General features: G+C 38.2%; 1 protein-coding gene across 3 annotated transcripts in view; it reads left to right on the top strand.

The window, feature by feature from the left end:
* The window catches only part of cntnap3 (contactin associated protein family member 3), a 121,934-nt gene that overhangs the window by 22,624 nt on the left and 73,295 nt on the right, over positions 1–26,015 (top strand). For 2 of the 3 annotated variants that reach the window (XM_058412696.1, XM_058412695.1), the window contains exons 2-5: positions 2,049–2,159; positions 15,384–15,577; positions 18,669–18,816; positions 22,117–22,320. In XM_058412696.1, the coding sequence (XP_058268679.1) occupies positions 2,049–2,159; positions 15,384–15,577; positions 18,669–18,816; positions 22,117–22,320 (657 nt within the window). Of the gene's footprint in view, positions 1–2,048; positions 2,160–15,383; positions 15,578–18,668; positions 18,817–22,116; positions 22,321–26,015 lie in introns of those variants that run through there. The other variant, XM_058412697.1, reaches the window with a different exon arrangement.

Below are 26,015 nucleotides of genomic sequence, written 5' to 3'. Positions count from 1 at the left end.
AATGCAGTATTTCACCAATTTATTCTAGCACTATAGTATATTTAAGGGGTCAGTTAGCATTAAACTGTGGCACTTTGCTGCTAATATAAGCCACACAATATTAGATGTCGAAATACCAATATCGCACTTTGGTAATAATAATTAATATTAATAAAAAAGCTAATGGTTGCTGATTACCGTATAGTATAACTCATTTTTTAATTCTGTACAGTTTCTGGTAGGTGAATAGTCCTATGTGGCTAATGATTAATAAAAAATAAACTCCTGTTGGGTGATTAGCAATATCGATGTTAACAGTGTTAAAAAATAAAAATGAACTGGTGAAATATTTCATTACAGTTTTATAAGATAATAAAAGTTAGGATTATTATTTTATTATTAGCATTATAACAGGTTGGCTAAATTATATTATATAAAGTGAATTGTGTTAAATGGTCATCATTAGCTTTTATTAGTTACTGAAGCTTGGCACAGGATTTAAAGAGCACAACCCTTTGCAGAGATGTGAAACAGATAGAACTTAGGAAATGGGTCTCATTTTCGATAGATAGGTTTTCTTTTTTCTTCATGCTAATCAGCCACCAGTAACTTTTATTGATTATTTACCACACAATATAGCTTTTATCAGAGACGCTGTATAGAAAAGTGGTTTACATAGTTATCTGTGGTGTTAAATGATATGTGTAATTGATTATTTCAGAAGCTAGGCCAAGGCTTAGTTAGGTTCATACAAAAGAAACAATTAGCTTGCATTATTTATTAGCCAGATTAGCCTTTAAGTATAGAAAGTATTGCTGTAATAATGGGAATGCTTTAGAGAAACAGGATGTGTGCAGTTTTTTGTGATGTGGAATGATGTCATGCTAATGTATTTCTTGAACAAGCTAAAACGTAAGTATCATTACCATTAGCAGTTCCTGTGGTAATATGACCATGTACTGTTGCTTAAAACATGGGTATTTGAATCGGTTTCCTGTTCATGCTAGAGGATTACATTTCACCACTGTTTATCGAGTCAATTAAATGTGTGTCTAGTTATATTTAGTGATTGCTAATTTGTCGATCTGTAGTGTTGTTATTCCTGTGAGAAGTTAGTGGTTGTGTAGGGCACTGGTTATATGGAGCTCAAGAGCTTCTTTTCTTTTCTTATTCATTGTTTTCTAAATTTCACAATTTTCTAAAATCACATTCATTCATTCATTTAATCCAGCATTAAATTAGTAGAGGTGCGAACGTTGGACTCAAAGTTGCACTGAGTTCCAGCAGAGACACTAGTGATCCAAGAGATGACTAGCGTGATGGTGTTGATGGTGGCATCGGCATGAAAGGAAAAGCTTTAGAAGTGGATCTTTGTGAGCAGATGAGGAGGTGGGAAAGCTGGAGAGACTAAAGCACTTCTGTGTCACTCTTCAGAGGGTTAATGCTACACTCGAAACATCTCAGAAGTCAGAGCTCGGGATGATGCCAGTGTCCAACTTTGTTTGCACTAATTTATTTCTTATTCCTGTCAGAAGTTAGTGGTTGTGTTCTGCACTGGTTTCACGGCTTAGCACCATTAATTTACCTCAGAATTCAAAGGTCTGAGCTCCGAATGACATCTTTTTCACCTTTTCATCTTTTGTTACAAAGTAGAAGAAAAGAAAAAACAGAATCTTCCATGTACAACTCTGAGGAGTGATGTGAATTTCCTTCTTCAAAAAAAACAATGGTCAATGGTAGAGATTTAACACATGGATATCTGTATCTTAATTGAGCTAAATAAATACTTGTGTATACGAAATAATACATCTAATTTTATGTTAATGATTAAATGTGGTATTTTGTTCACATCAGTTAAAGGTTAAACCTTTTAAGATGTTTGTTCTCAAGTTCCTGAGGTGAGAAACCACTTTCTTTGAGTTTTTTGTTTTGCTCATAGGTCAGGAATTATGAGTTTAAGCTAAATTGGCATCACCAATTAATTGATTGACTGTACAAATCCTGGTCAGCCTACACAATGAAATTGTGTGTTATTGTGAACTTCGGGTAACTGTCTTTTAATCTTTTAGATGGCTGTGACAGTCCACTTGTGTCCAATCTCCCGCAGTCAGCCTTCAAGAGTTCATCTCAGCTGTCCAACAGTCATGGACCAGGCTATGCCAAACTCAACAGGAGGGATGGTGAGTACAATGTTACTGTGTAGCTCTGGTTATTAATGGCACACTTTCAGCTCCATCGCAAAGCGTTTCACTCAGCCAGGTTCATTTGACACTTTCCTAGCAGTCACTCAAGGAGAACGATTGTGTGTGTGTTTAAGCTCTAAACATTTCTCAGTTTATCTGAAGCGATGAAGGAATTTGCTCAAGGTTGCCTTTTTCTTCTATATAGAAACCATTCGATCTTCTTGCTTGAGTACGGAGTGTAGAGGGGACAAGACGGGAGCCACTTCAGTTGAGACTTCTTTAGTGTTGCGGCTTGCATCATGCGTTATACAAATCTGTGAATTCTTCACCATGAAATAAGGCCATAACTGAAATGCTGTAGTGTTCATTTAAAACTGCTGTTTTTTTTTCTAACTGAAATTATTGGCACCTTTATGCATCAAACGGCTTGCATTTAACAAATATCTTCTCTGTTCTGGCACCTGGGTGGTGGAGTAAACTTCCCCTAGATTGCTAAATATCTGAGTCTAAAGACCTACCTTTCCTGAAGCACATAAACTTACACTTAACACTTACAACTTAAACTGTTCTTTTCTTGCTGCATTTCCTCCCAAAAGAGTGTTTAAGCTTATGGTTTTCTTAATCTGTGACCTACAGAACCTAGTTTTGGACTTTTGTTAAATCAAGCTCAACAGTGCCACCAGTGGTCAATTAAAACAACAACAACACAGAATGGTATTAAGAAGAAGCAGCTAGGGCTGATTTCATTCTAGCCCAAACTATACTCATGCAGTCTACTGACTAAAATACACACCTTCACCAACTCCAGAGTTTTCTTTTTTTGTTAACATTCCCTGTAATCTGTCATCACGCCATCTCTTGCTACTCAGTGCCTTGTTAACGATCATCACGAGGTGCACTTAGAGAGTACCTCAAAATTGCGCGCATATTGTTTTTGTCCATTTGCGAGCCGAGCCGTTTAGGGTCTCCGGGTGAATCTGACTCCCTTATTATCAAACCCTGCAACGAGGTGTAAAGGCATTTGCTGAATAACAGTAATGACTCCGCCAAACACTCTCTGCATTAGTGTATGGACTCAGCTCGTTTTCCATCACCCAGCCTATAATTGCATTATGTATACGTGTTCCTAGATGCATGTCAGAAACTCTGAAAATGTCACTGACTTCAGGTGGGAGGGAGGCGTAATTAATTTTGCCTGCGGACACCGTCCTTTTAAAAGCATCTGGACGTGTTTCAGGGCTCCTTCCAGCGAGTCGATTTCTGGTTAGTGAGCACTATTCCTGTTTTCTTACTTGCGCACACACACACACACACACACACACAATTCTCCACGGGATGAACCAGCACACTTCAAAGGCAGGTCTCTGCAATGCTGCTGAGAAAAACAAAAAAGGAAGCAGACACCTTTTCCTCTGTAGCCATGGATTTCCTGGCTGGAGGCTTCTGTTAATGCTTTACTAAACTCTAGGCCGGTGATCATGCTGTTCCTAGAGAGCTGGCTTTTCTCCGAAAGCAGTTGCATCCCTATAAATTGTGTAAAAAAGAAGATTTCTGGTCTGGAAAGGAGTTTGTGGTCATTGCTCTAGGCATTTCACTTGCATGAATTGAACAATGAAATCCAGTAAAACGATCCACCAAATAAACATTGTTGCTCCGGGGCAATATGAAAAAAAACTGTAATAAATATTGTGTGATATTGTTGAGAATATCTGATTTGTCTGTGTTTGTTTCCACAAAGAAAAAGGTGTTTGTTGTAGCAAGTGTAAAGTATAAATATTGAATTTGCTGCAGCTTTTTCCCACATTTGCAATGTATGTTGTGCAGTTTTCTGTGCTTTTTTTTTGTTGTTGCAGAAATCTACTAGAATTACTTGTGTAGTAACTTTTATAGGTGAAATTATACTAAAAACTTCTAAGCACTGCTAAATCTTACATAAAGTACTCTACTGAATTACCACCTACTATACTAAACACTACTAAAACTTCTGTTGTTGCTATGCTTTACATCTGAGATAGCCTTGTGAGATTCATAAAAACTTAACTAAGTGTTTTGTTTTACTAGAAGGTACTAGAAAACCTACTAAATACAAAATACTAACAATATACTCAACTAAATATACTATTAAATACTATACACAATTACTAATTACTCTACCGGATACAATTAAATATTAAGTGCTGATTCTAAAAGAAAATCTGTTAAATATTCTACCAAATACTACACAATGCTCTACTAATTACTAATTACAAATACCGTACTATATACTACTAAATACTCTACCAAAAATCCTAAATATTCTACCCACTTTCTAGAAAATAGCCAAAGGGCTACAAAATACTAAAATATCAGAAATCAGAAAATTATTAAATACCATGTAATACTCTGAAATTTTCTACTAAATACTATGAAATTCTCTATACAACATTAAGTACTAAGAAATACTTTCTAAAATAATAAATGGCAAATAATAAATATAAATATATAAATATAAATATAAAATCTATATTTTAAAAAATCTATAAAAATACGACAAAATTCTTTACTGAATACTACTAAACAATCTACTATATACTGAACACTACCATTTACTTTAGCAAATACTACCAAATACTGCTGTTACATACACCACTAAAAGATTCTACATATTCTAGACCTTTCTAGAAAATAGCTGAAGTTAACACAATAAGAGAGTTAGAGTTGAGGCGTGTGGTTTAACGTAGATTCCTCCTTTCTCTTGTCAGCTTAAATCACTTAATGCAGTCCTTCTTCTCTAAATCTCCTAAAGTCTTGTTTTTGCTAGTCTTTGTTGCTGTACTTAAGCCTTATACTCTCTGATACTCTTTCCAAATAAAAAAATCTTTCTACTTTCTCTTCACTATATTTTTTGGCTGATATGTCGCTCTGTTTCTCTGTAATCATAGTGACAGTGACAGCAAGAATGAGATCTAATGCACATACCACTCTAATCTATCTATCTGTTTTTTATACCCGTGCCTCCATGCACACACTCGATGAGGTAGGAAGGAAATTGGAGAACCAGGAGGAAACCCATGCAGACACAGGAGTGACAGGGCATGCTGATTTAGGAAAATAATCAAGGACAGGGTAACAAGTTTTCCAGAAAGTTTTATATTCCTATCCTACTGCACCAGATGGCAACAATTTTTATATGTGTGTAATAAATTTATTTATTTATCAAAGAATGTCATGTCCTGTACTGTTGCTAAAGCTCTCTATCATGAAGACTATCCCATGTCAGGAACCTGAAATGTACAGCTTAACCTGGGATTGTTCCAAAAGCACAGACACTAGAGACTAAACAAAAATCTCAACAAATACACACATTTTTAAAAATCCATTTCTGCAAGATAAAAGTAGAGCACACTAATATACATTAATAATATACCATGTCCTGTCTGAATACTTGATTCTGATTGTCTGGAAGGTGTGTGTATAAACTGCTGACTATAAACAAGTGTACGGTTACAGTTTCATACAGAGTGGGGAAGCTATTGTAAATATTTTCTGATGTAATTTTATCTCACCTCTCTCTCTCTTTGTCTCTCTCTCAAACTCTTTCTCTCTCTTTCTTTCTTCTCTCTCTAATTCATTTATCTCTGTATATGATTTAGAGCAGGCAGAATTCTAGATCTAACGACCCATATATAAAATAACTAACGCAAATGAACAGTTATTTTTATCCTTTCAGTCACATTTTGCCCTGCAAACATCAATAACAGATTTGTTACTTGTCAGTGCTGGCAAGCGACCATGGTACAAGCAGGAATAATCCACAGATAGATGTGCATTACACGGCAGCAACCATCCCCCGCTTCGTGTCAAGTGGATCTTTACCACATCATGCAGTAATGTTGTGTAACGCACACCTAGCCGTGGATCATCCCTTCCGTAAACCTGGCATTTGGAGCACTTTCAGTGAAGCAGTTACATAAAAAAATCTTCTGACCAATCAGAACTGAGTAATTACTCAAATTCTGCCTTAAAAAACAAATATTGACTCAGGAGAAGACTGCACATGATTGCTTCATTTTAAATACCAGCCTGTGCTAGTAAACTCGGATTTATCTGCAGGATAAATAAGCAAACCTGCTCTCATTATGGCCCCTTGTCGTAATTCCGCAGGCCTGCTTAGAGTTATTACCGCCGTCGTCAGGCCTCTCATTATCTACCTGTGTAATAATGGTGCTTTCGTCCTACAGTTAGACTACCAAGCGCTTTATTTGCTTTCTCACTTGAGCAGTCGGGTGGAAAACATCAGGAACCGTTTGATTAGGTGGAGCCTTGACATTTGAGGTGGTGTCTCTATGCAAGAGCCAAAAACAAACAAAACATAAAAAGAGGAAGAGATTAAAAAAAATTTTATGTAAAAAATAATGTTGATGCTATTAAAAATGCTATTGAGATTCATTCATGTTTGTCTATCTTATTGTATGATGTAATGATAGCAAGAAAAACGATAGCTACAACAATAAAAACAAGCTGCTTAGATTTGTAGCTGAGAAGTTAGCTGTGACTAGTTTTGTCTGCCATTTTGGGGGGGTTGTAGTGGAAGTTTTGAGAAAATAGCACGCTGGTAGGCAAAAAAAGGTTACAGTTTATTTGTGCTGTAGCGCAACAGGACCCAGCGCTCTCCATGCAAACAGGAAAAGGAATCATTTTTTTATATTGACTGTTTATCACCAGAATTAAACATTGTCAATCATTGGCTACATTGAACGCGTGATCATCTTCTGATCCAGGTAGCCCTGAGTCTCAGCCTTGAGTCCTGCCATGTGGACTCCATTGCAGTTCTGTCCCTATAATATTTTGTCTACTCACCACCAACTTCTAGTCATGCAAATTTGTAAAAATTTTCATCACAGGTTTTAAATGATATATAACGTCCAGATGTTTTTGCGGTGCATTGTGGGATTTTTTTAGGGAACAAACATTTTGGTGCACTGGACTTAAAATATCTGACTCTCTGATCAGTGCCCTGATTACTGAACCTGAAGCTGATCAAGGCGTACACGATTACCATAAAGTTTATTTGCTTTTTGTTTTACCATAAATCCAGACAAACAAATGTTTTAGTTTGTTTGTAGAGGTTTTGTTCAAAGAGACAATGCTGGAGGATATTTTACAAATAAAAACAATCCATCAAAAATGCACCTGTTGCCGTTTTTTAGGTTTTTTCACAGGATTTTAGGTGTGTGTGAAGGCTTGCAGTTATCCAAGTCATTTAAAAAGTCATTAAACTTCTGATTGGTCTGACAGGAGCTCGGAATTTAAATGCTAGGTTTGTTTATGTGCGTCCTAATAACTAGTGTTTTTATAACAACTAGTGCATGGGACATGTATGGCGGATGTGTCACAGAATCTACAGCTCACGATAAATATTAATATTAAAAAATATTATTAAAAACGTTGACATGTTGATATTGTCATCTTTTGTTATGTAAGAAATGAGAAATCAGCTATGAAATGATGAGAAATCAACTATGAGAAATAAGATCTTTTCCCCCTCTAATCTAATCTGAACAACCAAGTAAAAAAAACAGGCAGAAAAACTAGCAATTCCTGGTTAACTTAACTTGGCAACTTTTATGACACACTTTCTTGCAAAAATGCTCCAGATCTATTAAATTCTGACAGGATATTATGCACACACAACCTTCTTTAAGTCATTCCACAGATTTCTGATTATCTTCTTCTTCTAAAGTTGTTTCTTTGTTAACTTGGATTGGACTGGTTGTTGTCAAGCTGGAAGGTTTTCTCCATCCTCATTTCCTTCGCCTAACAGAAGCCCACACATTTTTGCCAAAGACGATTGGTATTTGGAGCTATCCATTTTTCCCTCTATCTTGACTAGACCCCCAGTCCTAGCTGAAGAGAAGCAGCTCCATAGCATGATGCTTCCAACAATATGTTTTACTGTGTTTGCAAAGCTTTAGGTAATAAGCTGTCTTGTCTTTGTACCATCTTTAAGAATTATTCTCATGGTGATTCAAATTATGCAATTATTCAAATGGTTTGGAGTGATTTAGGTCGGCTTCCATCTAGCCACCTTTTACCCGTAGCCCATACAAGGGATTGTTGTCACCAGGACTTGCCAAATATTCCTGCAGCTTCTTTAATGTTACTTTAATTTTCAATAAGTTTTCATCTTGTCCTTTCATCATATTTGGAGGGACGTCCTTAGAGTTTCAGACCAACAACTCGCGGTAACTATAGACTTCTTCTTCTTCTTCTTTTCTTTCTTCTCTTCCAGTTGTGCTGAATGAGACAGGAGTCTTTCATTTAAACCCTGGCATCATGGCCTTCCCTGTCCACTTAGACATGGCTAATGGCAAATGCTGTTTAACATTTTAAAGGATTATATCTATGCCATGTAATAGTCACTATATGACACTGAGGTGTCTGAAATATGAAAACAGACTGTGCAAAAAGATTAGATTTTGAAGTGAAATGATCTTCTAATTAGAATCTCTCTCTCTTTTTTCCCTTTTTTTCGTGTCCCCTGTAGAGATAATTGTTCTGAATTAGGTCTACTCCATAATCTAGTGTTCTGTCTGCCCATGCTGCTTAATTCCACTGAGCGTAATTGTCTAAGAAAAAAATAAATAAATAAAATAAAATAAAGGTGCAGTGAAGAAAATTTATTTGTAGAATAACCAGAAACTGACCAGAAACAAAAAAATTGTCCCAAAGGTATCATTGCTGATGACTGCAAAAGTTGGAAGCCCTTTTGACAAAATGTCACATATGTTTTTTTAGCACATTTTTATATTGATTATTATTTGAACAATGAATAAAATATATTAATGAAAATATATAGGTTTTTTTTTCTTAATTTAATAATGTGAACCAAACCTTTTTCTTTATATCACACTCCAGCCTTGTTCATATCTCCTAAAAGATTTACATCTCATTTTAGATTGCTGTCTTGTTGCAGGATTCAACAGCATTTTCCCCCACATTTAAAAGATATGCCAAGGTTTGCACTTAACTTGGTCTGAAAGACAGCTCCAAGAAGTGTAAGGATTGACAGCAGAGTAGGGTCAGACTATAAGCCATTTTCCCTGTCATTGCTAAGCGCTTTATCCTGGTCAGGGTCATGGTAGATCTAGAGCCTCTCCTGGGAACACTGCATGTGAGGCGTGAGTGCAATCCGAATGGAACGGCAGTCCGTAAACACCACATTCACACCTAGGGGCACTTTAGAGTTGCCAATTGACCTGCCACATCGATAGCTCAGGATCGACCCGGAGAGCCTGGAGCCGTGAGGCAGCCGAGATTCCTGCTGCACCGCTGTTCAGCCCTTAGCTGTATTTAGTCATTAGCTGAATTTACATTCGTTAACATCATAAGGAAAATCACAGTGACTCACTGTGACCATCATTTCTTTAGCGTAACACCTCCAGCAATCAAGCTCTCCTTTGCATTAATGGCTCTTCCAACTAGCAGATCAAATATTCATTTGTCACAGGGTATTTTATCTTCTGGGATTTTAGCGTCAGGGTTTCCTATGTTATACATCAACCTCAGAGTGGCTTCCTGTCTATTACTGTACTTTTAATAGACAGAAAAAAAGGCATTCTTTATTAAATGCTAAAGTTTTAACCCAATACATTCCCCTTAACCCAGTGTGAAGACACAGACATTACAGTGCTAAAAATTCTTCTGTAGTATTACAGAATTCCTCTTTTCTGGTCTTAAGCTTGTGCAGGTGGAAAAGTGGTAAATTATTGATGAGAGCACGGGCAGTTCATTAGAAACACATCTGCACTTTATGAGAATGCTGTTTGCCATGCCAGGCTTTCGTCAAGGATGATTTACCAGCTTCTGTAAAAGGGCAATAACCAAAAACGATTTTCTTTTTATCTCTTTCTTTCTTTCTTTCTTTCTTTCTTTCCTTCTTTCTTTCTTTCTTTTTCTCTTTCTTTCTTTCTTTCTTTCTTTCTTTCTTTTTTAATTGAAATTCTTGTGAAATTTCACTTAATATACCAATGCTTGTTAACATGAGCAAAATATTTTTAAGATGACTGCAATTCCCTCAGATCTTTTACTTGATGCTTTTCCGAATAAGATGTCCCCACACATTTATCAAGTCCCCTCCAAAGTGGGCCGACATGGGCCACCGGGTCGGGTGATTTGCCGCCACAAATTGATCTTTGTCCATTTCTCACCAGCTTAGAGATTAAATGTCACTGCTGGTTTGCGTGTGTGGGATCAGGTGACAAAATATGGCAACATGGATGACGAAAGGGCTATGAGACCACCGCTCAGCTGCCCTCATCCACGACCCGTTATTAACCCTAATTGCTTTGCTCACCCGCTGGAGCAGCTTCTGACCACTCTGTTCAGAGAAAGATACCGCAAAAGCCAAGAGTTTATTATACTTTTTAGCTGAGAAATAATGAAGCTCATTTTCAATGCAGTTATTGCACCTTAATTGCAATCGGGCTGCTGTAATTTTAAGGACTGCTGAAGTAATTCTTCTTTAATGAAAATGACTGACAGTTTTGGAGTCGAAAAAGATAGAGGAAAAAAAAAAATCAAGAATAAAGGAGAAAAATACAGAGAGAAATGCCATGCTTAGAATCATCAGGATACAATCACACAATCTCTTAATAATAGAAAAAATGATTCACTTTTTTCAATTCAATTGAATTTTATTTGTATAGCGCTTTACAGAACAATTCATTGCAATATTTTGCAACATAATATATATAACTTGTATATTATAACTTGCATACATAATTCATATACTTAAGTAACGGCACATTTACAGCAAAAAAATATGAACGTTGCATATATTCTATAGTCTGTTAGTTGTAGATGATGTGGGTTCATGTTTTTGTCTATAGAAAATACCCAGAAGTCAAATCTGGCCTCTGTATTGCACCATTGCAATTGTTACCCATGCCATTACATCACATGCAGTCTGTAAATCTAACCTCTACCTAAATCAAACCTCAGTCTCTGGAAACCACAAGGTTCCATGAGTTATACCACAATAGAGTTTGAAACAATATCTAGGTGGGTTATTTAAAGGTCTGTAGTTGGTTGGTTGATTGCAATATCAGTCAAGTGGGCACTTAATGGGAATGTAGTGTATAAATATGATATATATAAATATAAGCAGATATTTGCTAAATATTAAGGCTCAGCTGGACAGTCTTTTTGGAGTATGAAGTAACTGGGTGTGACCAATGCATGTCCAAGTCATATCTGTACTGCTTATCCTACTCAGGATTGCAGGGGGTTTGGAGCCTATCCCGAGAGCACAAGGTGAGGGAAACCCTGGTCAGGGTTCCAACACATTGCACATACCCATTCACGCACTATAGACTATGAATGTAGAGATGCCAGTAAGTCTCAAATGCATCGCATTAGACAGGAGGAGGAAACCGGAGTACCGTGCACACACAGTCGGAGGCAAGTATTGAGGTAAACATACTAATCGCTAAGCTACCATGCCCTTGGATTGGCCAAAAGTGTCTTCAGGAATGACTGGCTTTTGTGGATGTGGACACTGCATCAAGTTGTCAGTGGTAGTAAGTTATGAGTTGAAAAATGCAAAGAGATGTGTGAATATGTGAACAGATTCCAGATTGTGGACAAAATTGGGAGCAACCATCTGTATGAAAATTAGATCCTACAGTATGTAAGAGTACAGATCCTCTTGAATATGAGGCAGAATTCATTGTCAGGTTCTAAGATGAGGGTGACTGCACTTTCTCTAGTTAGGATGCTGATGCTGAATTTTAAAAGCCCAAGGCTCTGCATTTCTGTTTACTCTTCTGTAACTCCTGTGTCTCCCCCCTCCTTTTTTCACTATCTACTCGTCTCTCAATAATGAGCAAAGGTCAATGTGTTTGCTCCCCCCCTCGTTTCAGTGTCAGCGGCAGCATCTGTGAGCAAAGTATTACGATTGGCCTTTCGGTGCTGTCCTAAATGCCAAAACAGCCTTGTTATTCCACCATAAATATATCTAACCAGTATAAACAGTGAACTGTGAATGAGCACTGCATCCTGATAAGGGATGGTATTATGCCGGAGATCACGGCATTGAGGTCTGTGCCATATGCAAATCAACTATGTGATTAATGGACTTGTCAGGGCTTGCATGTTTTAACCGTTTCAATGATAGATCAGCTCAAATTAGCTACTATCTTCAGTGCATTTCTGGTTAAAGAAACTCACCTGTGGTCATAGTAACTGGTAATATAGTTTAAATCATTTTCGTTATAGTACTTTCCTTTTCTGATGTGGAAAATACACAACCTTAGCTTGTTATTTACTTATTCATATTACAGCATATTATTAGTTAATTACTAGAAACTATTCAGTCACTACATGGAAACTGTACAGTGATTACAGCAAAATATAATTACTGGAATGGGAAATTAAACCGTTTAAATTATTTAGCAGTGTTTCTAACAGATGGGTGGGATTAGTCAAGGGCATCTCGCCCACGTCCTCAGAGATTGATGGGATTGGTCAAGCATGTTTAGGTGGGTTAGTCTGGTCAAGAGTGTGTGCAAAAGTAAGAGGAATTAATCATGAATATCTTTGGATGTAGCTGGGATTGATGGTGTCTATGAAAGCTGGTTGGATTGCTTCATGAGTACATAGGAGGGGGGGTGGTTAAGAGTGTCTTCAGTAGCCGGTGTGATTGGTTAAGAGTGTCTGTGTAAATCGTTGGAATTGGACATAAGTCTGTGTAAGTGTCTGGGATTGGTCAAGAGTGCCTGAGGAAGGAGGATGGATTGGTCAATAAATGTCTGTGGAAGTATCCGGTATTGGTCAAAAGTGTCTGAGGAAGTAGGTGGAATTTCTCAAGTGTCTCAAAAAATTGATGGTCAAGAGTGTTTGATGAAGGAGGTAGAATTGGTCAACAGTGTTTGTGGAAGGGGTTGTGATTGGTCAAGAGTGTTTCAAAAAGTCGGTGGAATTGGTCAAGAGTGTTTGAGGTATTAAAGGTTCTTTGAAGGTATTAAACCTTCTGCATAAATGGACTTGGGTCTAAAAAAAGAGCACATGGGAACATGCCAACGCTTTCCCCAGATGGTCAGATTGACTCTTCTCGATCCATCTGTCTCTCAGTTTCTAATGTGCTACTTCTTTGGCCTACTCTGGATACTGTGGAAGAGTTTCAGCTCCTTACATTTCAACACTCATCCCATCTGAGCTTGCCAGCTTCTCTTCATTTCAGCATAATTTAGGAGGCAAGATGTACTGTGTGATTATGTTCTCCCCTGTGGTATTTATGCTCGACTCTCTTCTGGTAAAGAAATCATAGCATGTGTAACGTGCTGTTCTTTTCATTGTTCATGCATTGATGTCATGAGATGATAAAATGGATGAGGTCCTATTTACAAGAGAGATTTAAAACTTGGTAACTACTTGATTGACATTTGCTGGCAAGTTTATTACACTGTCTATATTGAAGTATCAGAAAAAACACAGAATTGGAAAATAGTCTGTGAGACGAGGAAACTTTCGCTTGTATCTGAATGAAATCTTTTTTTCAAATTCAGCCAAATTCTTGTATTCAGTATTGTGAATCCGATCTCGGGCAAATGCTACCCAACATCGCTCCCTACTTCGAATGGAATAGTGACCGGAATGGTGAAGGCATTATATGTCCACAGTGGCAATATCACAACACAATACCATGTGTGCTAATGTAAGATGTAAACATTAGTGTTTGTTAAGCAATTATCAGCACATCCCTATGCCACAATGAAGCCTTTTACTTCTGCAGATCCCAGTTCTATTATACTATTAACTGACAGCGGGTGTGAATGGGACACTCTGGAGTGTTGAAATCAGCAGGTCTGTAGAAGCCTGTCCCTTTCGGGGCAGGATTTAAAAAAGTCCTATAGGGAAATGGACTCTCTTAATACACTGAGCCTTGATGGATTTAGAATACCAATGAAGCTCAGTGAAGGAAAACCTGTTAGACAATGAACACTGAGGGAACTGAACTCACTTTAAAATGCACACAGTGAAATCGTTCTGATGGGGAAGACTATATTTCATCATACTGTCACATTTCATATTTCATCTTTTATGAAATGCTACATTTATCTGCATGTACACAAATATACACCAGAGGTGAATAATAACCCTGCACATGATGACTGCATAACAGCTTGCGTCTTAATGAAATATGTTGATTAAATCTTAATCGTGCTGCTTCTTAATCATCTGTTAAAAGACTGCTTCACAATTTTCTGACAAAATGCCTAGGGGGAGCTGGGGAAAATTGTTTCCTCTCAACACCATCCCCTGATAGATCGCCGTAAGATACGAACTGCGCCTAATGCAATCTGTTCAGCTTCTCTCAGTGCGTTCTTACTCTCTGGATGAGAGTCATGAAACAAGATGAATCTTCAGAATCCTTAGTTTTTTGCCAAGGACCGCACTGGACGTGGACTATTTCTGTGTGTGTTTAATATTCTGTTCAAAGCTTAGCAATGGAAGTATTTAATTTTTATAGCAATACAATTGTTCACCTCGTTATTAGCAGTATAAATCTGTGATGGCTGGCTGTGATATTAGATGGGAGCGCTAAAATCTAATATCCATCAATACCTCACGGTCTTAGAAATAGAATAATGTAGGGGGAAACTTACACAAGGACACTTCTTTAATGAGTTTTCAATAATGTTTTAACTTTTTCTTAAATCCTAAAAAATAAAACTGCAGTTCTGTCCTATGCCCTTGTGTGTTGTTTGTATTTGAATAGCCAATTGTGATTCATCTATCTACTTTAAGTTTCTCATGTTTCAAAGCGATTTGGGGGGGGGGGGGGGGATGATAGAGTAAATAGTCCATCTTGTTTGTGTTTATTAACCATGTCACTGACTGTCATGACTGGCATTGATAGGCTGCATAAATCTACACTCTGGGCTGGGAGGTAATCAGCCCCAGCTTTGTGTCGTTATACAGTGTCACAACCATTGATGGTGCCTTTGCGCTCGGTTCAGTCTCAAAATAATATGCTTGAAAATTATTATTAACAGCAACTAATCAACCCTCATATACTGCCATCTATTTATGTATATTTTATGTATATTTACGTTATTTATATATATGCTCCTGTAGCTCCTTTATACACAAGCAAAATGGTTTATTGCGGTTGTTTTTTAATAGGCTTGTGGTTATATTTATCTTTAGCAAGCTAAGCAATCCCTATTTTTCCAACAGGGGCAGGTGGATGGTCACCGGTCGACTCCATTAATCATCAGTGGTTGGAGATCAATCTTGGCGAGAGGACGGAGGTCACAGGAGTCGCTACCCAGGGCAGATACGGCAGCTCCGACTGGGTGACTCACTATCTCCTCATGTTCAGCGACACAGGCCATAACTGGAGACAATACCGGCAAGAGGACAGCAGTGGGGTAAGTGGTTATATCCTGAGCTTTCCACATTGCTGTATGTAGTCACTAAAGATGGATATGTTTTTCTAGCAAAGCACAGGGTTAAAAGTAGTGGTATAATGTGGGTCTTTAAAATAACAGTTAAAGGCAGAAAATAACAGTTTGTTTGTTTTTCTTTTTCTGGGTTTATTTTGATTACAGCTGTTGGTGGGTTGCTCCGGTCGTACAGCAGTTACAGTTCGTTCTGCCATTAAATTACACGAGGCCAATCATAGTTTTAAATCTCATCTTGATCCTGTAGTTACACGGTGAAAAAAAAGCTGATCGGTGCACCTGGGCTTAAGTGGGCAGAGTTTGTACGTATTCTCCAGGCACGTGTTTAACCGAGCCTACTTTTTGCTGTCAATCAGAAGAGACTCTGGTGCTGCCTTGAGAGCGATAACTCATGTTCTCAGTTTAAATGAAGAGGAGCCTTGAGCTTAGGAAGAGCTTTTCCCTTGTGTGTCTCTTCTATGAGGAGAAAGCATGTCACGGCTAATGCTACAAGGATTTGCACCTTGGCTCCTGGCACATTTCAGAAGAGCACTTTAAAGCAAATGAGATGCTCCTTCTTGGGCTTCATGGGCAGGAAAGTGCGCAATTTGCTCGGCTTTACGCTCCGATTCACCAGAGGCCTGATCCCTTCAAAGGCACTGAAAATGCTACTTAGCCTAGAATTAATCTGTTTTAGGAAAGTCACATTGGCACTAAATTCAAGTAGCACCAGAAACAAATTAAAGTTTCGCACATGAACTTCCTCTCTGTAAATGGCCACCGAGCCTGTAGCTGGCAAGTGTCAGCAGGTAGTTTTTTTGCTGAGTTGAGTTGGCCTGTATTGATTTCCTTTAATACAACAGGTGATTAGGGATGCGCGGGCCACCGTTCATAGTGGAAACGCGCAGCCAAGTAGTGTAGCTCTTATTGATTTCTGGCGGTGCTTTCAGATTTCCACTGTGTACGTTCCCATCAAGGGCAAAGGCACCAGCTTTGGGCTACAAGACATTATATTCAGTAGGCATCAATGTTCATTCCTGGCTGCTAGTTTGGATTTTTCTTTACTCTTAGAACCAGATGTGCGTTTACCTGCAAAACGGGTCTGAAATTAATGTTTAAATTATTAAGGAATTGTGCAATCTACACCAAATCTCTACTAAATGCATACTAATTTAGTCTACTAAAGACTAAATGCATGTTCAGGAATGAAGATAAAGTTGTATAAATTACATTCTTATTTAATAAAGACTAGTGTGTCAGAGCCCTGTGATGGACTGGCAACCTGTCCAGGGTGTACCCCTGCCTTTCGCCCAATGTGTGCTGGGATAGGCCCCAGCAGATCCCCGTGACCCTAATTAGGAATAAAACGGGTATAGACAATGGATAGATGGATAGTGTGTCAGAACAAAGTCATTAATGTGACTAATACAGTTTGATTGCAAATTTAAAAAAAAAAAAATACATGGCTATCTTATTTGACATTTAGAAAAAAAATCAGGATCTTCTGTTGTGTAGAATTTCTTTGTTAGATGTAAGGAAATTAATGTGTGTTCTCTTGACCAGGGTCAGATCTTCATGAAAAAATCAGTCAAAGTGACAAGCAAAGGTCCTAAAACAGTTTCATATTATTACACATAAATACAGTTTCACAAATTTAAATTATCTTTAAAACCTCTACAAATTTGCTCTGCCATTTTAAAGTTCTGCAGGAAAACTACTCACACACAAGCCAACACTGCTTATAAAGCTCTGTACAACACACAAGGTGCTAATTTACACCTGGGTTTGGTGCATCAAACAGAATATAAAATGAGTCGCACTTTCCATCTCTGCGTTCTCACAGAATGCAGTCTAATTATGCCTGAAATTGGGAGGGAAAAAAACTCATTACCTCTGGCCCTTAGTCTTACTCATTTTAATATTTCAGTGTGATATACAGGGTCTTCAGTGGCATGTCAATAACGTATTGAAATTACTTACATTAACTCCCATTTTTCATTTTAGTTAAGGTTTAGCTGATGGAAAAATGAGAATTGAAACTAGATAGTGTTAGGAAAAAGATTAAAATATTTTATTTTATTTTTTTTACTTTATTTTTTTTTTTTTTTTACATTTCTTTACACTCTTTAGGATACGACTTCATCATGGACTTAATTATACTTTATGATGGTGCTTGATTGACTTTGTTGGGATGTCATCAGATATCATGGTTTTGATAACTATCATTATAGTAACCTAATAATGATATGACCTTACCTAACATGACGTGGCATGAGATAACATAAAATGATATGACCTAATCTAACATGATGTGGCATGAGATGACATGACATAATTGAACACAACATGGCATGACCTAATATGTCTTGGCATGAGATGACATAACATAGCTTAACATTATTTAACATAATGTTGGAACATCAAATGGAACGACTTGTGGCTGGATGTGATGTACCGTAACATGATGTAACCAAATGTAAGGTGACCATACAGTCATGTAAAATAACATAACCTAACTTAAAATAACACAACATTATATATTAAAATATAATGTAACTGAAATATCATTGCATTTTGCTACAGATTTTTTTTTCGTACTCAATGTTTGGGTTTTATAATAAAAGAAAAAGAAAAAAAAACCACTGGCAAAAATTGTACAACCATTAGATTGACAATTTACCATGATTCACTACACTCGATAATATTGGCACCTCAAAATCCTAAAATCCACTTTGTTCTTTTGAATGTACAGTAGCATTACATTTTCAGCAAAGGAAATCTGATGACTGAATGACAGTTCAAGTAAACAGATCTGTGGCTTTGACTGAGCAATACAGTTACAAATGTCAGTTACATTACAGGCAGTACAGTGATTATTATTATGATATTTATAGACATTTAGTGTTAATCATGATATTGTAAATACTGAAAACATTTGCATACGTGAGTCACGGTAATGTTCATGCTTCTAGAGTCCAGTCTTTGTTCATACATCATAACAACACGTCTGTCAGCATGACGTGATTTCAGTTTTTTAAGATTAATATTCAATATTTCTCCCTTATCCTGTGTTTCATAGGTATTCTTTGGGAACACGAACGCAGACAGCGTAGTGTCCTACAAGCTCCAGCAGCCGGTGTTCACCCAGTTTCTCCGTCTGCTGCCTCTGCTTTGGAATCCTAATGGAAGAGTCGGGTTACGACTGGAGGCATACGGCTGCCAATACAGTAAGGATGACCCGGATGCATTTAACCATAATCCCTATGATGCAGAAACGTGCCAAGTATGGATCAGCTCTCGTGATTTTAGCCAGAGGTCCTCTAATAAGAACTATTTTTATTTGATTAGTATGGACAGCTAAGCTAACTCGACTACCCTTGAATTATATTTAAGGGCTCTCAGGGTGTAAACACCAGTCATCGTAAGAACATCTGCAGAAATTCTGTTAAGCCAGGCTAGCAAGAAGTGGTGATTTCTTTGAAAAGTGTAGTCGTTGTTCAGTTGGTACACCTTTTACAATACCCTGCTCACAAATCTAGCTTGGTCTGACCAGTTATAAGTTACCAAAGTCAGGCCATCTAAGCTGGTCAAGCTGGTAGACCATCTTTGATAGTAATGTGTTTCCCAGCTTCTGTACTTTTTGAGCAGTTTTTAAGGATTCCTAACTGCCTTAATGTTGGGTTATTTTTTGTAAATCAACTTGTCTAAAATGTTGCATTAGTAGTTGGCAGAAGTGATCTACCAGTTTGACAGAACCTCGCACCTCCAGGTTTGGGGGTTCAGTTCCTACCTGTGTGCATGGAGTTTGTGTGTTCTCCCCCTGCTTTGGGGGTTTCCTCCAGGTGCTCTGCAGGAAATAAAATTGCCCTTGTATGTGATTGTGCCCTTCTAAGGCTTCATACCCCATCCAGAGTGTCCCTGCCTTGTGCCCTGAGTTCCTTGGTATAGGTTCCAGATTCCATGTCAACCTGTGTAGGATGAGGTACAGGAAATGGATGGATGGGTAGTGAGTTTTTCAGATTTTGGGCAACCAAAACGTGGTACTGGGCAGAATAGTGGAGCTGTCACTTGCCAGTTGATTTCTAGTGGATGTAATGATTAGTCCACTCTTGAACACGCTAGGATATGCAAAGACAAGAATTCCAATGTGCAGTGCTTGTATAAGGGGTTGCATGGTGGTGGTAGCATTGCTGTCTCACTTCTCCAGGGACCCTGGTGTGATCCCAAGCTACCTTCTGTGTGCATGCCTTCCTCTGGGCTTCTTTACACCTCCAGAAAACAGTATATCCCCACCTTGGAAAGTAAAACATACTTGTATATGAAGCAAAAAGGACCATCTTGCTGTCTATTTTTTCCCCTCTCTCTAGAGAAACAACATAACAACCTGCCATAAACCGGGACATAGTGTCATCTTTTTTGTGTGTAAGAATTTGCAGTGTAGTGTTGTGCACCAGTGTGATTTATAAATGCCTGAAAGAAATATGGGTAATAATGCAGAGCTCTACATCAGCTGGTGAGAAGCCATACGCGTTTAGGTATATAGTTCCACCATTAGCTTAAAAATGTATAGCACATCCTCAATTAAAAAAAACAAAAAACAAAACTTGAAGTAATGGTGTGTGTGTATGTAAAGAGATTTCATACAAGGATTTCTCAAAGCTAAAATTGCCCCTGCATTAAATAATGTATTCTTCAATAATAAGTATCAGCAGAGCTAGTTAAGAGAAAAATATCCGCATTCTGTATTTGAATTGTCGCTGTAGGTGTTACACAAACACACACATACGCAGGATGCCAAATACCACAGAAATTCCCCTGATGTGGAAGGTAATTTTCTCTGCCACAGTAAAATTTAAATACACTGCTTGCAAAGTCCCATGACAGAATAAGTCTTCTAAACATGAACTCGTTCATGTTGCTAAATTTCTGAATATTGGATTTCTTATCTCAAAAGTAAGAGCAGCTGGAGCATATTTAAATCTGAGTCCGGCTCATGTGGCTAATTTATGTTTTGCTGTATCCAAATGCAGCATGTGATTGCCTTCTCTCTTCTCAGTGCTGCAGGACAGACTGCATGTGTTTCCGTACCTTTGCCATAGTTTGCAGCCAGCAGAGGCGCTTCAGGAAGAGGAGCATATAGGCGCAGAGCAATTACTCATCTTGACTCATTTGCACCCTCTTTGCTATTTTTGCAAACTATTCTTCCACGGACACTGTGCTCCCCACATCGATGCTTTGAATCAGTCCATTAGCTGACCTTTTAAAGGGCCCTGGAATGCCTCAGAAACTTTTGGATGATGCATTTGGTTACATAATTGACGTGTTCAAAGCGGGAAGAGCCGTTGTAATTCAGGAAGAGCCGTGCTGTGTGACATCTAGGAGTAAGGGTTAATGGTGTAACAGTGATTTGAAATGAAGGAGTAAAGTACAGGTGACCTCGCTGGCTTTATTGGAATCAGATCCACTGGGATTTCCGGATATATTTGTCAACAGGAATCCAAGAATACTGGGCTGATGTGTTAACTTCCTCAAATGTTTATATATTATTTCCTTATAAAAGATTTATACATGCACTGTGCAATCAAAAGTATGTGGACACCTAACCTTCAGACCCATATGTGGGGCTCATTCAGTTCCAGTGATGGAGACATAGCATTTGTTTCTTTCAAACCCACTGAAGTGAGAGTGGTCGCTCTCTCTCTCTCTCTCTCTCTCTCTCTCTCTCTCTCTCTCTCTCTCTCTCTCTCTCTCTTCCAGTAAAAGAGGTGTGGTCATTCTGTCTGTCACTTCCAAAGAAGTAGGGGTGGCCTCTGTCAGTCCCAGGGGTGTGAGATTGTTCTCTCTATCACTTTCATCGAAATACGTGTGGCCTCTCTTGGTTCATGTGAAAGATGCGTGTCTCTCAATTCCAGTGATGTGGGAGTGGCCTGTTCTATGGCACTCTGTCAGTTACTGTGAAAGAGGTGTGGCCTCTGTGCCTGTGAATTCCAGTGAAGTGGGAGTGGCCTTTCTCTCTGATCCTGTGAAGTGGGAGTGCTGTTTCTCTCAGTCCCAATGAAGTGGGAGTGGCCTATATGTTCCAGTGATGTGGGAGAGGCCTATTCTGTCAGTTCCACTGAAAGCAGTGAAAGAGGTGTGGCTTCTGTCTTTGTGAGTTCCAGTGAACTGAGAGTGGCCTTATCTCTAAGTTCCAGTGAAATTGGAATGGCCTTTTGTGTAAGTTCCAGTGAAGAGGGAGTGGCCTTGTGTGTAAGTTCCAGTGAAGTCAGAGAGGTCTTTATCTCAATTCCAGTGAGTTAGAAGTGGCCTACATGTTTGTCAGTCCTACTGGTCTCCTGTTCCTTAAAGCTAGCGCCTTAAAGCTACATTAAATAATAAAACAGCTATAAATTATTGTATTTCTAAATGACTTGCCTTAAATGTCATTTATTTTGATTACATTGTTTGCTTATCATCTACCATCACCATACCCATTTTGAGTAATAAAACAGTGTATGATATTTTGTCCTGTGTATTGTATTTTGCAGAATCTGACGTGGCCAGCTTCGACAGAGCCAGCTATTTGCTTTACAAGCTTGACGCAGTCACTAGTCCATCACCCAAAGACCTGCTAACTATGAACTTCAAAACCCTTCACAACTCCGGGGTCCTGATGCACATGGAAGGCAATCGTGGACATAACCTCAGTCTGGAGTTACTCAAAGGAAAACTCTTCATACATCTCAGAAAAGGTAGTATCACCCTTGCTCAGTGAAGGTACTATTATGCATGAATCTTCTCAAGAATGTCCCTGAGGACTGCAGCAGATTATCTGCTATATTGATGGCACTCAGGCAGTCGTGTCTTGTGTATTTTATGCAAGAGAAAAAGCTTTCAAGCATTGTCAGCGATCCAGGCTAGTGCTCTACCACTTAGAATGCCATCTGCGTGTGCACGCAGTTTAAGAGCCTTGTGCCAACTTCACGCAGTGACTGCAGCTTTCTGTTGTGCCCAATATTGCCAGCTTTAGCTCACCCTTCCCTGCCATGATGGAGAGATATTCGGCGCCATGCAATTCCTGGCAGCATTGACATGCAATCATAAACAAATTCACCAAGTATGTGTAAATGTGGCGACACGACACAGTTATAAAACTAGCACAAAAAAGAGCAAGTGTAAATTTGGGGCTTTTTTATTGTGCAAAACGAAACCAGTAGAGACCCCAACTTGCCTTGTACGGGAGGATTTTATACATCTGCAGCATCGCTGAGTTTGACTCGTTTTTCATCTCTGCAATATCATTGACTCGGTAAAAACTTTAACAAGCGCTCCAGAGGATGAAAATTAAAACTGAATCCTTTATTACGGCGGATGGCGAGACTGCGTGTTGTTTCAACCCTGGCTAGAAATAGACATACGCTGATGAGAAACTGCGCTACTGAGTCCATCAAAGCAATTATCACTCCGCCTCTCTCAGGTCCAGTGCTCACTTTCTCGGTGTGTACGCCTCCAGCACTCCTGACAAAATTTAACAATTTAAAGCCATCTTTGGAGAAGGTTTAAGGTGACTTTGAAGTGAAATGCCTTCAGCAAGCGATTAAATAACGGCCTTTACATCTCATGCTAGTGTCAAGAAACTGTGCTAAGGTATTGTGAAGAAAATTCAGATCATGTGATGTGTGTTTAATTAGATCTCAGCATGTGCAGTGCTTATGGTGTTGTCCAATACCCAAATATTAATGATCACAATCGTAGCACTGAGAACATGGTCTAAAAAACCCAGAACAAGTAACAGAGATATTTACAATGCTATATAATAAAATCAGTTTTAACATGTATTATAGCAGAACAGAGTGTGGGAGCAACTCAAAGTAACTTTAACATCATGGCTTCAGCACTTTATTTCACAAATAATTGTGTAATTGTAACTTTTGAGTTGTACAGTTACATTAAACGTCAACTTCTTGCAATGATGCATGACTATATGCCCCCAATATCTGCTGCTTTTGTTGTTTATTTACTTATTAATTTTGTTCATTAATTGAATTGCTCGTATGTTTGTTTCTTTATTGCATTTCACTTATTGCCCTCAATTCCAGTATTGATTTTGTCTGCTTGTTTGTTTATTTATTTGTTTATTTGTTTATTTATTTATTTAAGAACTATGGACAGTAGCATAACCAAGTCCCCTCCCCTCACTCCCACTTTGCTTTACAAAGATGGGAAAAAAATCAGCAAAAAATACAATTTTAAAAATAAATAAGATATTTTAAAATGATTTAATGAAACATAACAACAATAATAATAGTAATACCGATAATAATAATTATCACCATCACCACCACCATCATCATCATCATTTATTATTATTGTGTTTTTTTCAATAATGTTTTTTCCCATTATTACTATTTACCAGTATTACTGCTTCAAATAATGATCATTATTATTATTGTTGTTGCTGTTCCTGTTTGTAGTCGTATGAATGTTGCTGCTGCTACTACTACTACTACTACTACTAATAATAATAATAATAATAATAATAATAATAATAATAAATAAAAAAATAAAATAATAATCATAGTCATAATCATAATAATAAGTGCTGGGATGAGGAATAGTATATACTCACTCTCATTCACTCTCCCTTTATTCTCTCTCTCTCTCTCTCACTCGCTCTCTCTCTCGCATCAATCCTAATTCCTCTCCTCTGTCTACAACAACAATAGCCAATCATGGGCCAAGAGTTGTAACAATAAGTGTACGGAGAAAACCTCAGGAAAATCCCCAGGAAATCTATAAATAACTCAGGGAAGAAGAAAGATATCAATAATTAAAGAAGAGACAACTACTTCTGGATGTGAAACATGTCATTGTTGTAGCATCTCCAGTTATTCATCTCCTGCCTGTTGTAGTAGCTGCGATCTGAAGGGTCATGCTGTGAACTCTGAGCACAAACAAATAAGTGAGTGACGTGCAGCTGCACATCTGCAGTGAGATTTAACTTTCAGCCTGATGTCTGTCTTCCCTGCTAATAATCAGAATTTATTCATTCTGTCTCTCTCTCTCTCTCTCTCTCTTAGTATATGTCTCTTTTGCTCTCTCTCTCTCTCCCCCTCTCTCTCTATCGGTGTCTGTCTATCTCTCTTTCGCACTCTCTCTGTTTCTCTCTGTATGTCTGTCTATCTCTCTTTCACTTTCCCTTTATTCTCTTTCTCTCTCTCTTTCTCTCTCTGCCCCCCCACTCTCACTCTCTTTCTGTCTGTCTATCTCTCTTTCACTTTCTCTCTCTCTCTCTCTCTCTCTCTCTCCCTCTCTATGGAGGTGGTAAAGGTGGGCCATTTATCCCCCCACATACTTCTCAGAATGAGAAATTTACATTACTTCACTTCACAGGTGCTACTCAACACTTCTGGGCTGCTTTTTCTTTTTTCTTTTCCTCATCCACATTTACATGCGTTAGAGCAGGAAGTGTGTGGGAGCGAATCATCGCTTTTAACTTCACCACTGCGGCACTTTAGATTTCATTTTAGCACAGCCTTATCAGGGAGAAAAAAAAAGTCCCTCTAATGTTTGAAAGCTTTTATCTTTCATTCAAAGGGCAACGTTTTTTAAAGCATGCATAAAGAAATATGGCATGTCTTTCATACATTTCCAAAGCAGACGGAAATATTTTATAGTATGTGGGGCAAATAAGAGGCAAGTAAACAAATAAATAGAAAATAAAATATCATATAAAAACATATACTGTAGCTGCGTTCCAAATTGCATACTTGTGCACTATTTTACACCATTTTGTAGTGTAAATAATTTGAGTCGTGTTAAGAGCAAGAAGACCTGTAGTTCAAGAACCTTGATGATGCACTTATTGAACCTGAAAAAAAGTGTGGACTGTTGGACACTTCAGGCGCTCAACACTCGCAGCTTTGCTTACATTGCAGATGGGGGCAGGATGCTGATGCTGGCTGAGAAAAACAAAAATTCAGTATGGCTGACCATACTTCGGTGTACGAGACTGAGCCCTCACAAGTTGTGTACTTCATTTTTCAACATTTCAGCGTTCAGCATTTTCTGTGACAGCGTGTTACGTGCGTTTGAAGTCATTTGCCATCAACTGGGAAACAGCTTCTACTTCCGGTTAGTTATACACTGGACGCTAGAGTGCAAAGTGCGTAGTACGTCGTTTGGGATGCAGCTTCTGTTTAAAAATGAACTTATCTCTGTGAACAATTACAGTGTAATGACAAGGTTGCCAGATTGGGCTAAGTTAACAATTATTGGTTACTCCAAGATCTTTTTTTAGTGTCTACGATGTACAGAGTATTTCTCTTGTTAAGTGGTACAGCAGAAACGCAAGCAACTTTAGTTGGTATGTAGAATCGGAAAAAAAAGAAAGATGTCTCTCCTGTTTCTGAATTTTTTTAGATCTTTTTTAGGTTTCTGTGGTTTT

The sequence above is a fragment of the Hemibagrus wyckioides genome, linkage group LG16, assembly GCF_019097595.1.
Source record: "Hemibagrus wyckioides isolate EC202008001 linkage group LG16, SWU_Hwy_1.0, whole genome shotgun sequence".
NCBI lineage: Eukaryota > Metazoa > Chordata > Actinopteri > Siluriformes > Bagridae > Hemibagrus > Hemibagrus wyckioides.
Note: the sequence above shows the minus strand (reverse complement) of the source record. Positions and strands in the feature narration are given on the sequence as shown.